This window comes from Borostomias antarcticus, assembly GCF_949987555.1.
Source record: "Borostomias antarcticus genome assembly, chromosome: 28".
Lineage (NCBI taxonomy): Eukaryota > Metazoa > Chordata > Actinopteri > Stomiiformes > Stomiidae > Borostomias > Borostomias antarcticus.
The window spans coordinates 3,303,883-3,316,232 of record NC_140261.1 but is presented as its reverse complement, the minus strand read 5'-3'; the positions used below and the strand labels follow the sequence as shown (position 1 = coordinate 3,316,232).

General features: G+C 51.5%; 1 protein-coding gene across 1 annotated transcript in view; it reads right to left on the bottom strand.

Annotated features, from left to right (window-relative positions):
• Positions 1-893: 893 nt before the first annotated feature.
• atp8a1 (ATPase phospholipid transporting 8A1) overlaps positions 894-12,350 on the bottom strand; it is a gene marked incomplete at its 5' end in the record, with an annotated part of 46,338 nt that continues 34,881 nt past the window's right edge. The window contains 5 exons of the mRNA XM_084459580.1: positions 894-1,033; positions 2,300-2,391; positions 3,210-3,302; positions 3,719-3,807; positions 11,068-11,175. Coding sequence (XP_084315706.1) covers positions 936-1,033; positions 2,300-2,391; positions 3,210-3,302; positions 3,719-3,807; positions 11,068-11,175 — 480 coding nt within the window. The 3' untranslated portion in view covers positions 894-935. The remainder of the gene's footprint in view (positions 1,034-2,299; positions 2,392-3,209; positions 3,303-3,718; positions 3,808-11,067; positions 11,176-12,350) is intronic.

Genomic DNA, 12,350 nt, shown 5'->3' with positions numbered 1-12,350 from the left:
TGTGGAATGCAATTACTTGTTAAGAGCAATCGAACTGCTGTATAAAATGGTGGAAATCAGACTAGGGCAAGAGGTTATTGTTAAACAGATAAAGCAAACTAGGCACAATACCTACACACAATCTGAAATACCTACACGCAATCTGAAATAAACAAGAAAAAAAAGAACTGAGTATGGCTGAAGGCGTGAGAAATGTAAGGCCTTACTATACAGTAGACATTTTTAAGTGCAAAAGAACGACAAAACAACAAAATGTCTGGTCTGAAGCTGTCCAATCAGTGCTGGAATAAACTCAGGTGTGTGAATAGGTTTGGATTACATTGTTCTAATCTGATTGGATTACAATGTTCTAGAACATTGTTCTAATCTGATCAATACTTGACAGAGATTGCATTCCTCTTTGGCAATCTATGTTTACATCCAATTTTTGCAAACAATTTATCTTTGTGCCACAATAAAAGTGGTTGTTATACAAATTAGGGGGGTTAAGTACACTTACAGTACTTCAAACATTAGATTTTTAAATTGTCAAAATGATTAGAATTTTTTTGGCTCTGCTAGAATACACATAGGAAGACATTTCACAGAGGGGGGACACTTCACTCCATTTGACTGAGCAAGAACAGAGAGGAACTTCAGACCACAGACTGCAGCTAAAAATGCAAGCACAGTGCTCTTCATGTCTGCTGGACGCACAACTACAGCATAGTGAATACCTTTCCAACGCTATTTTGTTCCTTGTTTTTTTTTCCCTTTTTAAAGTAGTACAACGCATCGCTCTGTCCTCTCTCTCAGGTATTCTGTCCAAAACCCCCACAGACCTGGGAATGGGGTCGCCCGAGGACGCCCACCCACCCCCCCCCCAATAGTTTCAAATCGCCGTGGGAAACGGCGGTGGCTCCAGTGAGGCTGGCCGGGCCGGGAGGAGAGGGGCTTCACCATTCGTTGGGCCGTTGCTTGGTGGTGTCGTACGCCCGGATCACCTCCGACTGGGACACCACCCCGTTCTCGTCCTGGGAGAAGGCGTAGCCGTCTGCAGGCGGGACACAGGCGTCACAAACAAAGACACGTCCACTTTCGGGACAGAAAATAACAAGCTGGCATTAAAGTAAACAAAATAATGAATTAAGCTTTTCAAAAAACTGTATTTGAAATGTAGAAAGTAACTTAAAATAACTGATGGCAATATGCTAATGGGATAAATACACATAAAAATGTATACATACTTTTTTTTTTTTTAAACATCAAAACAAAACAAAGCTCCCTAAGAAGCTTTGCCAATGGGGCAGGGAGGGGGGGGGGGTTCCTGCTGACATCTGACACCTATCCCCGGAGGTCTACAGCTAGCTACCACCTAGGGTTCATCCTGACCTCTGACCTCTGAACTCACCTTGGGGTCTCACATGACTCGGTCACTACCTGCAGGCCAGCGGACGGGTTCAAAAGGCCCCCCGTGAGAGAGGAGGAGTGCATTGTGGGAATAACATGAACGCAAACATTTCATGAATCGCTCTACACACAGCCTCACGGCACGGCACACGGGGGAGGCAGAGGGAGGAGGAGGGGCTCAGAGGTGGGGGGGTTCTATCAGGGATCGTGACGTGGTGGTGGGTGTCATGTGGCGTCTACGGGTCAAACGACAGTGTCAAATAAAGGGAGTCACACAACCACGATCCCATCCCCACCTATGAGACAAACAAAAAACAAAACAATCAGCTGAAAACCACTCAAAACTCAAAGAAACAGAAATAACAGAAGAGACAACAGAAAGAAACAAACAGACGAATGGGCTCAAAATCAAACCAAATCCCAAATCCCAAACCCACAGCATCTGTGTTCCATTGTTCTATCTGTGTTCCATTGTTCTATCTGTGTTCCATTGTTCTATCTGTGTTCCATTGTTCTGTGTTCCATTGTTCTATCTCAGCTAGATCTACGTCAAAGTTTGCATTGGAACTGACTTGACTGTCTGTTACTATTGGGGGGGGGGGGGGCTCCTAGGGAGATGGCTGTGGTTGTTAGCAGGTGTTAAGACACAAACACGGAACCGTGGGGGTGTTTTATAGAGCTACTTAATGGGCTTTTAAGACAGGATTATGTATGTGGATTTCCTGCATCTGGCTAATGTGGAACATGCATATCGGATTCTGAGGAGCGGTGGGATCAGCGCAGCATTACTGCTTCCCCTCCGAGCTGCGCCTCCTCTGGGGCACGCAGCTATGTGTCTGAGGAGGACTAGCACACTCCTCCCGACAGGCTGGGACCCCGGTGTGTGTGTGTGTGTGTGTGTGTGACTTACGGAGCAGGTTCTGCTGCATGGAATCCGACCGGTACATACTGACGGTGCTCTTCTTGAAAACATTCTTCAATAGCTGGGCCCTTTCGGTCAAACTGTAAAGACACATGTGCGCACACACGCACGCACACGCACACACACACACGTACGCGCACACACACACGCACACACACACACGCACGCACACACACGCACACACACCGACAAACACAAGAAAAGAGGGACAGGCTGTGAGCAACATGCTGAGCAACTTAAGACTTAAGGACCCGACACCAGGCTCCTCTCCGGGCGGCGCTGGGCCCCCTGCTGGGAACCCCCACAGAAGGGCCCGACGCCGAGAGCAGCGACGGCTGGGGACCACATGGAAGAGAGAAAAGGGACTGGAGTGTGTAAGCGTGCTCGTACAGTACCTGCGTGTGTGTGTGTGCGTGGACGCACGATATCTTTATATAGTGTCTTCTTAGTGTGTGTGTGTGTGTGTGCCAAGCCTGCTGGGCCCGGGAAAGTGGCGGAGGGGTGGGGGGTTGGGGGGGATCATTTTCAGCCGGCAGGAGATTTCACAGCGATCCCCTCCATGCTAATGCGCTCCACGGGCCGGAGGAAGGCGTGCTCAGCTAGCTACCTGAGCGGAGCCCATCCCTGGGAGCTGCCCACAAGATACACGGCTTTAATAACCTGGCGCCCCAACGCTGTTTCACACACTCATAGAGTCAGAGTGAGAGAGTAATGTTCCAGACTACAGTCCAGAGATGGAAGACGGCCGTAGAGGAATTCAGGAGAGCAGATGTTCAGATAAACCGTACTAACTGACTGAAGACAAGTGACGGCGTTTACGCCACAAATACCGAGATAGGGGGGGGCCTCCGAGGGGGACTGGACGTGTAAAACGAGGTGATGGAGACGTGTGACGTACCTCTTCCCATGCACGGCCGCGCCCGGGTCCTTGGACAGGGCCTCCAGCTCCTGGACCTCGTCCACCAGGGTCTTAAAGCACACCTTCTTCACTCTGGGGGAACGAGAAGCGATCATGGTCACGCCGTGCGAAGAAAAGCGCTCCCGGGAATATGAAACATGAAATATGGAAGAGACAAGAATGATTTCTGAATGCACAGTAGAGAGACTATAGACGACACCGCAACACACGTGTGTTAATAAATCTGCCGTGTTGAAGTCAAACTACTGTAACCGCTAAGGCCCATAGAAAGAGACTAAGACTATATTTCCCTTTACTGTATAAATCAAACAGATGCGAATGCTATGACCGTCTGGGATCCATTTTTTGGGTCAGGGGAGGTTGAGTTTTAGAAAGGAGCTGGTTTCTCTTGAAGCTCTGGGACCGGATGTGCGGTGGAGGGGGTGGGTGGGGGGTGGTGGAGGGGGTGGAGGGGGGGTGATGGTGATGATGCGCCGTGGGGAACTCACACTTTGTAGGCCACGTCAAAAACCAGAGACGTGACGGGGATGAAGAACAGGCCCATCCAGAAGACCCCTGAACTGAACATCATGTCCGCCTGAGAGACACACACACACACACACATTCATCGTGGACAAAGTATGTCAGAAGGTGACGCACGAGAGGAGGTGAAAAAGAGGTCTGCAGCCAGAAAGCAAACTCTAGACAGAAAAAAAAAAATAGCTCCGGGTAAAACCTGCTACATCTTTTCAAAAAAACTATAGCAACAACAAAACTCTGCATAACCGAACACCCCTCGAAAAACAAACAGCGGCATTGTGATGACAGTTGAGTTGATGAGTCACGCCGGTTTGACCACGCCGGGTAATCCACCGCGACTAAATGACACTGGTGTTGTTGTTTGGGTCTCCGCTAGCCAACCCTGCAGTCCCCCCTAGGGCTGAGGAAGTAACTCAGCGCTGTAGGATCCTTTACACTAGTAAACAAACCTATTGAGACCGCTGTTGCAATCGCTGCACTACTACAGAGAGAGAGAGAGAGAGAGAGAGAGAGATGCGCGTTCTAATTTTTTAAGATTTCAAAAAATTACCAAATAAATGTGAATAACCTACTATAGGCTATATGAGTAATGTTCACAAAATGATGACATCTATAGCTTACATAGAGAGAGAGAGAGAGAGAGAGAGAGAGAGGTGAGGGGGTGCAGTTGGGTGGAATGGCCCCTGGGGATCACTGTCCCGCCCCCCCCCCCCCCGCCCTCCCCCCTGATCTAACTCCTCCTGTGCTCCGGGGGCATCCAACTGACCCACAGTGGGAGGTCAGGGAGACGAGATGAAGGGCAGGACAGGAAGAACGCTGCATCCAGAGACGCCAGAGTCCTCCACTCTGAGCAATACGGTCTTATAGTCTGTAAAGGCAGTGATCCTGAAACACCTCGGCCACATCCATTATGAATGACAGGCCGCCACTGCCTTACCTCATTGACTCTGAGCACTAAGGGCAGCCAACTAAAGAGTTCAGAAAGCAGAGAAGGGAGAGTTCTTTTGTTGTCCTCTTCACCCTTTTGAATAATAAACATTGTCTCGGGTGTTTTTGTACGCAGTATCTCATAAATGCTCTCATTGCGTCCACGTGTGCCAAGATAAATCCACAAATGAGATATCCAAGGACTGCATCCAGACTCATTTGTTATGCTTCATTTGGAGGAAAAGGTCTCCATTTCCAGATCCACATCTCCCTTGTGGATATCGTAAGTCTGCCATCTTTGGAGACAGCATCTCGCCATGTGCTTGGTCATCCGACGTTTGTAAAAACACACAACTCATCGGACGCGGACAGGCTCGGCCCAGTTTGCCCTAACGTGTTGAAATGAAAAGTCCCGAGATGCAATGGACGTGTCCGGAGGGTCCATGCGGTCTGGCGGGGGGGAGGGGGGGGGGGGGGGGCGGAGGATCATCTTGGCGCTGGGCCGACCCTGCAGCCATCTGAGCGAGGGCCGTGTTTGCTTTGGCTTGGCTGCATTGAAACTATCTGTCATTACGTGTCAAAGAGCAGAGCCCACGCCCCCCTCGCATGGTAATTCGGGCCGTACACATGCTTGTGCCACTTGTTCAAACTGCGGGGCCCCCAGACAATGTCCTTCCTGTAACGTGAAACAGGCAGAGCCCTGGGACGGCGTCTTGGGAGACACCCGCACTTAAGCGCACACGCACACACACACACACACACACACACGCACGCACACACACGCACACACACACGCACACACACACACACACACACACACGCACACACACGCGCGCACACACACAACCTAGAAACACACACCTAGAAACACACCTAGATCAGTGTCAAAGGTATCAAGGGCTCAGGTGTTCCCAAATTAGCTAATCTGTTCGTCATTACCAGCAAATGGACTTTGATGTCTGATAAAACATTGGGGAAAAAGGAAATCCCAAATGACTGGAAATCAAAATGTCTTTTTCCTAATGTCTGAAATGGCCTGGGAATGAATGGAGCTTTTCTATGTTGCCAAGCGACCGGAAATACATACATTGAGAGAAAATTGCGTAGGAGCATAAGACGTTTTCATGTCAAGGTTGAATTTAGGCCGTCCCAGTGGATAATAGACTTTTTGCTTTATCGCTATGTCGGTTTAATTATTTTTGTTTTTCATCCAATGTATCACACATTTTAATGGCAGCATTTTAGATGTCCTGAGAGTCTTTTGAAAATAAACTGCGGATTCAAGACCAAGACATTAAATCAAAGTAAACCGTCTTATAAAACAAACCGTCCCCTAACCCTTATAAATATTTTCCCAACAAATCTTCATAAATATTCCGTAGCCACAAACATGTATATACAGCCCCAAAACACCACAAATCACATTATTTAATATAACTACTGCCGATCTGTACTGACCAAGCTAACTGCTACACTAATCCATGCATTCCGAGTTTACCCTAAAAACAACAAATGTTTGTCTACTGAAGATGTTTGGGGAGGCAAAGCTCGATGGTGTCTGAGCCAACGGTGTTTGGTAAATGCTAGCAATGGCTCATTCCTAGGGGCCTATGGGAGACAGGGGTCCAGCGTGCGGGGTGTATTTTTAGGACAAACTAATAAACGTGTCTGGGCGGGCAGACAGTGGTGTGTTTTGACAGGCCGTCAACCCCCTCGTAGGCACTGGAGACAAGACACACACACACACACACAAACGCTGACACATTCACCCTCCTCTCAGTCTCTAGCTCAATACGAACACAGACACAGACTCTCTAGACACATTCAGCAAAATATGCCAGTTTTACAATATTATGAGAACCTTCCTTTTAGTTAAAAAAAAAAAAGAAAGTCAGTTCAGCCAACTGGCTATTCAAACTCATCCAAAACAATACAAGAAATGCACAATGTACATTGTGTTACAAGCCCATGAGGGCTGGGTACCTTGAGTGCACGACACGATAATAAACATATCATCATCATCATGGGAGAGAGATCTGATCTGTTCACAGCAGTGTTTGATTGCTATGCCTTGGACGCCTTGATCAGCGGTCTCGCCCCAGCGGCAGTCGGCTGATCACGCCTGGCAGGCCCACAGTGATAGTGTGACTCCAAGAATGTTAATGCCGGCCATTGTGATGGTAAATATGAAGGGAAGACAATCCAATCCATAGGCTATTCACCCTGTGCCTGGGCTTTTGGCTTTAGAAAAACGCAGATTGAGAAAAGCCAACTTTACACACACACACGCGCGCACACACACACACGCACACACGCACGCACGCACACACACGAACACACATAAGCAGGCACGCACGCGCGCACTCACACACACACGCACATGAACACACACAAGCAGGCACGCACGCGCACACACACACACACGCACACACACCCCTTCTAAATCTCTTTCTGTCATATCTGAAAGGCCGTCAGATTTCCTCCTCCCTCTCTATTGGCTGGAGATGCTGATATTCACACACAGGGCCTCTTTGTGCCGAGCGTTTTTATTGGGCACACAGAGCAGAAGGGTTCAGTCAAATCCAGTCCTAGGGAGCGATTCCCTCTACCTCTCTCCACATCGCCTTTCCCATTGGCTAAATCCATCCGAGTCCACTGGACCATACAATCAGGATGGGAACAGGAGGGCGGACCGTTGGGCTACGAAGCCATGAAGGTTTGGGGGTCTATTGAGGGTTTTCAGGGGCGTGGATTAGTATGCTGCTTCAAACTGAGGGTGGATCTGTAACGTTTTTTGGGTCCAAAAAAGTGCCCACTAAATGCTCCACAGTCACACTGTAGCCCCCCCAACGCCAAATCCTCGGCTTTAGGGCTCGATTGTGCAGCCAGATCGGCTGTAAACACTGAAGGGAGAAAGAACGAGTCCCGGAGGATTTCGGGGGAGAGAAAAGAGATGGGGGGCTCGCTCAATGCGCCGACAAGAGAGAGAAAGAGAGCGAGCGTACGAAACGGAGAGAAAGAAATGAGAGAGAGAAAAGAGGGGCCTCGCTCGGTTGGACGAGGCCCACAAATCCACAGATTTTCCCAGATGGCGTCATTGCGACGCAGAGGCAGAACGAGGAATTCTCCGTCCCTCGGCACCCCCGCGTCCCCAACGGCTTTTCACCGCGGAAAGCAAACGCCGGCGCTCCCGTCCGGGTCCGTCTCCCAACGCCGCGCCCCTCTCTGCGTGGCGCCTCGCCACAGACCCCCGAGGCACCCGGGAGGGAAACGGAGGGAAAAAAACGCTAAGAGAAACAGTTAGAGCTCGGCAGAAGTCGCTCGGGCGCAAGTGTCGGGCCGGTGATTTACAACGTGCATCACAAAAAGATTAAAATTGCCAAAAAGATAGATTAGCGGGGAGATATAATGTCTGTTTTACCTTGTATCAGCTCACTCATCATGACATGAGCCGAGCACTAAGTGACGGCTATATCACTTGAAACGCCTATCCTCGCCACAGACACACACACACAAACGCACACACAGCGCAGCCTCACACCAGCAACAGCCGTGTGGCGTCCACGATCGCTCCGGGCTCCGATAAATCACTAGTCCTGGGGGTGCAGTGGATCCGGGAGCGGAGGGTTTCGTGACGGTTTTCGTGAAAAGCTCCCCTACGACACACACGTGGGTCTTTAAGAACGGCCTTAAGTATTCCAAAAAACACAGGAGGGGGACAAAGTCAACAGCGATGCCGAGGGCCCCTCTAATTCCATCATAGGCCCCTGCTTTCACAGGTTTAATAGTGAGGACACATGTGGGCCCCGATAGAGAGGCAGGGGGCTGGGAGCTTCACGTTTGAGTCCCCCCCCCCCTATGGCTCTGACAGGAGATCTCTGGTCCTGCTGCTTCAATCTGCAGGAGATATCTATGAAATATTATACCGTACACGCACACGCTCACACACACACACACGCTCACATACACACACGCCCCCCCCCCCCTTGGTTCACAGCGAGCGACTCCTGACGCGCCGCCCGCAATCCGCCGCGGGTGCGCTTGAATATAAACGGTACCATCTGAAACACGCGCGGGCGGGTGGCGTGACGGGCGCGGAAGTGGTTTCAGCTCAGTTCTACTCGCCGAATCACTGCACACTCTCAATAACCATCGCATAATGTCAGTCGGAATCTCCTGCGATCGCGCTGCCGTGTCTGCGGCTGTCACGCCGTTCTCGTAAACGCTTTCGGAGCGAAACGATTCGGAGCCCGAGGAGGTGTTTCTTATCGCTTGGCGGGAGCCGCTGAGGAATCCGGTGCACGCCTGTTAAGGGGAACTGATGTGCTTCTGACGGGAGCTCGGGCGTGTGTGTGTGAGAGCGCGAGGTGGGAGCTCTCGCAGGCCGGCCTGGAAGGCGGCCCAGGTGTGGGAGAGAAGAAGGAGGCTCCCCCCCCCCCCCCCCCAACGGCGGCGGCGTTGATAGCGGGGGGATCCCCCCAGGGTGATGGCATGCACCTGAGACAGCTCCCAAGGTGGAGCTAAAGCGCCTTAACCCGGCGCATTACACGCTGCTCGTATCGAATCATCTGACATCCTTTCATATCCAACATCCACGTTTTTTTGGGGCGTTTTTTTTTTTTTTTTTAAAGGCGAAAGATGTGATGTGTGGTTTGGCTCTGGTCCAAGCCGGGGCGTCCGTGAAACTGCGACATGGCTGTTTCAAGATGTTTAAGGGTACGGCCTCGCACCTGTCTTGTCAATCGGCCAACGAAAACGCAGACGCTCTTGACAAAATGCTCTCACATGAAGCTGACCATCGCTCAGTGTCGCCCATTAAAGGCGATGACTTGCAGAGTCGTTAGGCAGAGAAACCGGAGGAGAAGTGCTCTGGTGTCTGTTCCACCACTCGCCCTCGGGCGGCACAGGTAGACCGAGTGCGTGAGAGAGAGAGAGAGAGGGGGAGAGAGAGAGAGAGGGGGAGAGAGAGAGAGAGAGAGGGGGGAGGGAGAGAGAGAGAGGGGGAGAGAGAGAGAGCGAGAGAGAGAGGGGGGGAGAGAGAGAGGGGGAGGGAGAGAGAGAGAGGGAGAGAGAGAGAGAGAGAGAGAGAGAGAGAGAGAGGGGGGGAGAGAGAGAGGGGGAGGGAGAGAGAGAGAGAGAGAGAGAGAGAGAGGGGGGAGAGAGAGAGAGGGGGAGAGAGAGAGAGGGGGGGGATAAAGAGAGAGAGAGGGGGAGAGAGGGGGAGGGAGAGAGAGAGAGGGAGAGAGAGAGGGGAGAGAGAGAGAGAGAGGGGGGGGGGGAGAGGGGGAGGGAGAGAGAGAGAGAGGGAGAGAGAGGGGGAGAGAGAGAACAGGGAGACGGTTCTCACGGCGAGAGTGACAGAAACACAGAAAGTAAATGGGAGGATTCTGTGCAGACAGACAGACAGACGGACAAGAAGTCTTTAATGAATCCGAGCTCACTAGAGCCCCCCTGTCCCCCACACCCCCCCGAGCGGCAGGGCAGGGAGGGGGGGGGGTCAGAGAGTCCTGGGTGGCTGAGAGCAGGGCTCTGATGCGCTCTCAGGTGTCGGTGGTTCGTGTCGCCATGTGATGATGTACTGGCGTCCTGTGGGCGGGGCCGGGGCGTTGGGTTACCAGGACCACTCCATTACTGCCTCCCTCTAGGGCTGCCGGGCCCGCATTAAAGAGCCTGGCCGACGGCGTGTGTGTGTGTGTGCATTTTTTATGGGACACACGGTGTGTGTATAGTTGTAGTGTGTGTGTATGTGTGTGTGTGTGTGTGTGTGTGTGTGTGTGTGTGTGTGCGCATGCGCGTGTAAGTGGAAGGGGCAGTGGGGATGCAGAAAAACGCTTACCTAAACCAGGGCATTAAACTGATGGACTCAATCTCAGAGTCAAATGCTTTCTGTGATATCACTACGTTAACCAGACCACTGCGGCGCCGAGCTTGGCTTGGTGTTCAGCGTTAACCGTGCTGAGCTCGCCTCAACACTGCTACAATGTTTCAACGTCACCTGCAGATACTCAGGGGTGAGCGAGGGCGACGTAACACAAACACACGCCTAATTGGCCCAATTAAGTCATTATGCAACACAAGCCAGAATCCACCGGTCCGACCCCCACTGGCCCTCCGTTTAGAAACACGGTATTGTATTACACACACACACACACACACACACACACACACACACACACACACACACAGACAGAGACACACACACACACAGACAGACACACACACAGGGAGAGAAGGGGGGAGAGAGAGAGAGGAGAGAGAAACTTCCCACCAACATCATGAAAAAAAGAGTTACGAGACAGTATAAGTGCATGAATTATGATATTATGCTTCTCATTGCCGGGGGGGGGGTAGAGAGAGGAAGCGAGGAGTGGGCGGGGCCGCGCGTGTTTACCTCTCCAGACATGTCGGGGGCCAGGGGGATCAGCGGCCACAGGGAGGAGTAGATGCCGAAGAACACCACCCACAGCCCGATGCTGCCCCAGATGGCGATGTGACTGAACTGGGGAGGGAAGAGGGACGGAGACGTTATCACACACCTCCCCTCTGTTCCTGCTCTCTGAGGAACACACTGACTACATGGCTCCTCCCACGCTGGGCTGGGCTTTTGCGAGGATGTGGCGCGTTGCAGTAGTAGCCATGATTAAGCGTTTAAATTTGAATAGAAGTAGTTTAAAGCAAAGATATCACAGAGGCTTTTGCAGTAGTTAACTGTCCTGTGTAATGAAAATATGACAGACAATAGAGATGGAGTGAGAGAGATGGACAGAGAGAGAGATAGAGAGAGGGAGAGATAGAGAGAGGGAGATAGAGAGAGAGAGAGAGAGAGAGAGGGAGAGAGATAGAGAGAGAGGGAGAGAGATAGAGAGAGATAGAGAGAGAGGGAGAGAGATAGAGAGAGAGGGAGAGAGATAGAGAGAGAGGGAGAGAGATAGAGAGAGAGGGAGAGAGATAGAGAGAGATAGAGAGAGTGAGAGATAAAGAGAGAGAGGGAGAGAGATAGAGAAAGAGGGAGAGAGATAGAGAGAGAGAGAGAGAGAGAGAGAGAGGGAGAGAGATAGAGAGAGAGAGAGAGAGAGGGATAGAGAGAGAGTGCTGAGAACGTGTGTTTGCAGGTTTGGTGTTGGAGAGCGTGAGGTGGGTAGATGATGTCAGCGTGTGGGTGTGTCGTGGGGAAGTGTGAGGTGGGTAGATGATGTCAGCGTGTGGGTGTGTCGTGGGAAGTGTGAGGTGGGTAGATGATGTCAGCGTGTGGGTGTGTCGTGGGGAAGTGTGAGGTGGGTAGATGATGTCAGCGTGTGGGTGTGTCGTGGGGAAGTGTGAGGTGGGTAGATGATGTCAGCGTGTGGGTGTGTCGTGGGAAGTGTGAGGTGGGTAGATGATGTCAGCGTGTGGGTGTGTCGTGGGGAAGTGTGAGGTGGGTAGATGATGTCAGCGTGTGGGTGTGTCGTGGGGAAGTGTGAGGTGGGTAGATGATGTCAGCGTGTGGGTGTGTCGTGGGGAAGTGTGAGGTGGATAGATGATGTCAGCGTGGGGGTGTGTCGTAGGGGAAAGTGTGTGGTGGGAAGATGGAGGTCTGACGGATGTGTGGTGGAACTACGTTACAAGAGCCTGAGGCGCTGTAAAGAGGAAGTGGGTGGGGGGAGAGAGACAGAGAGAGAGAGAGAGAGAGAGAGA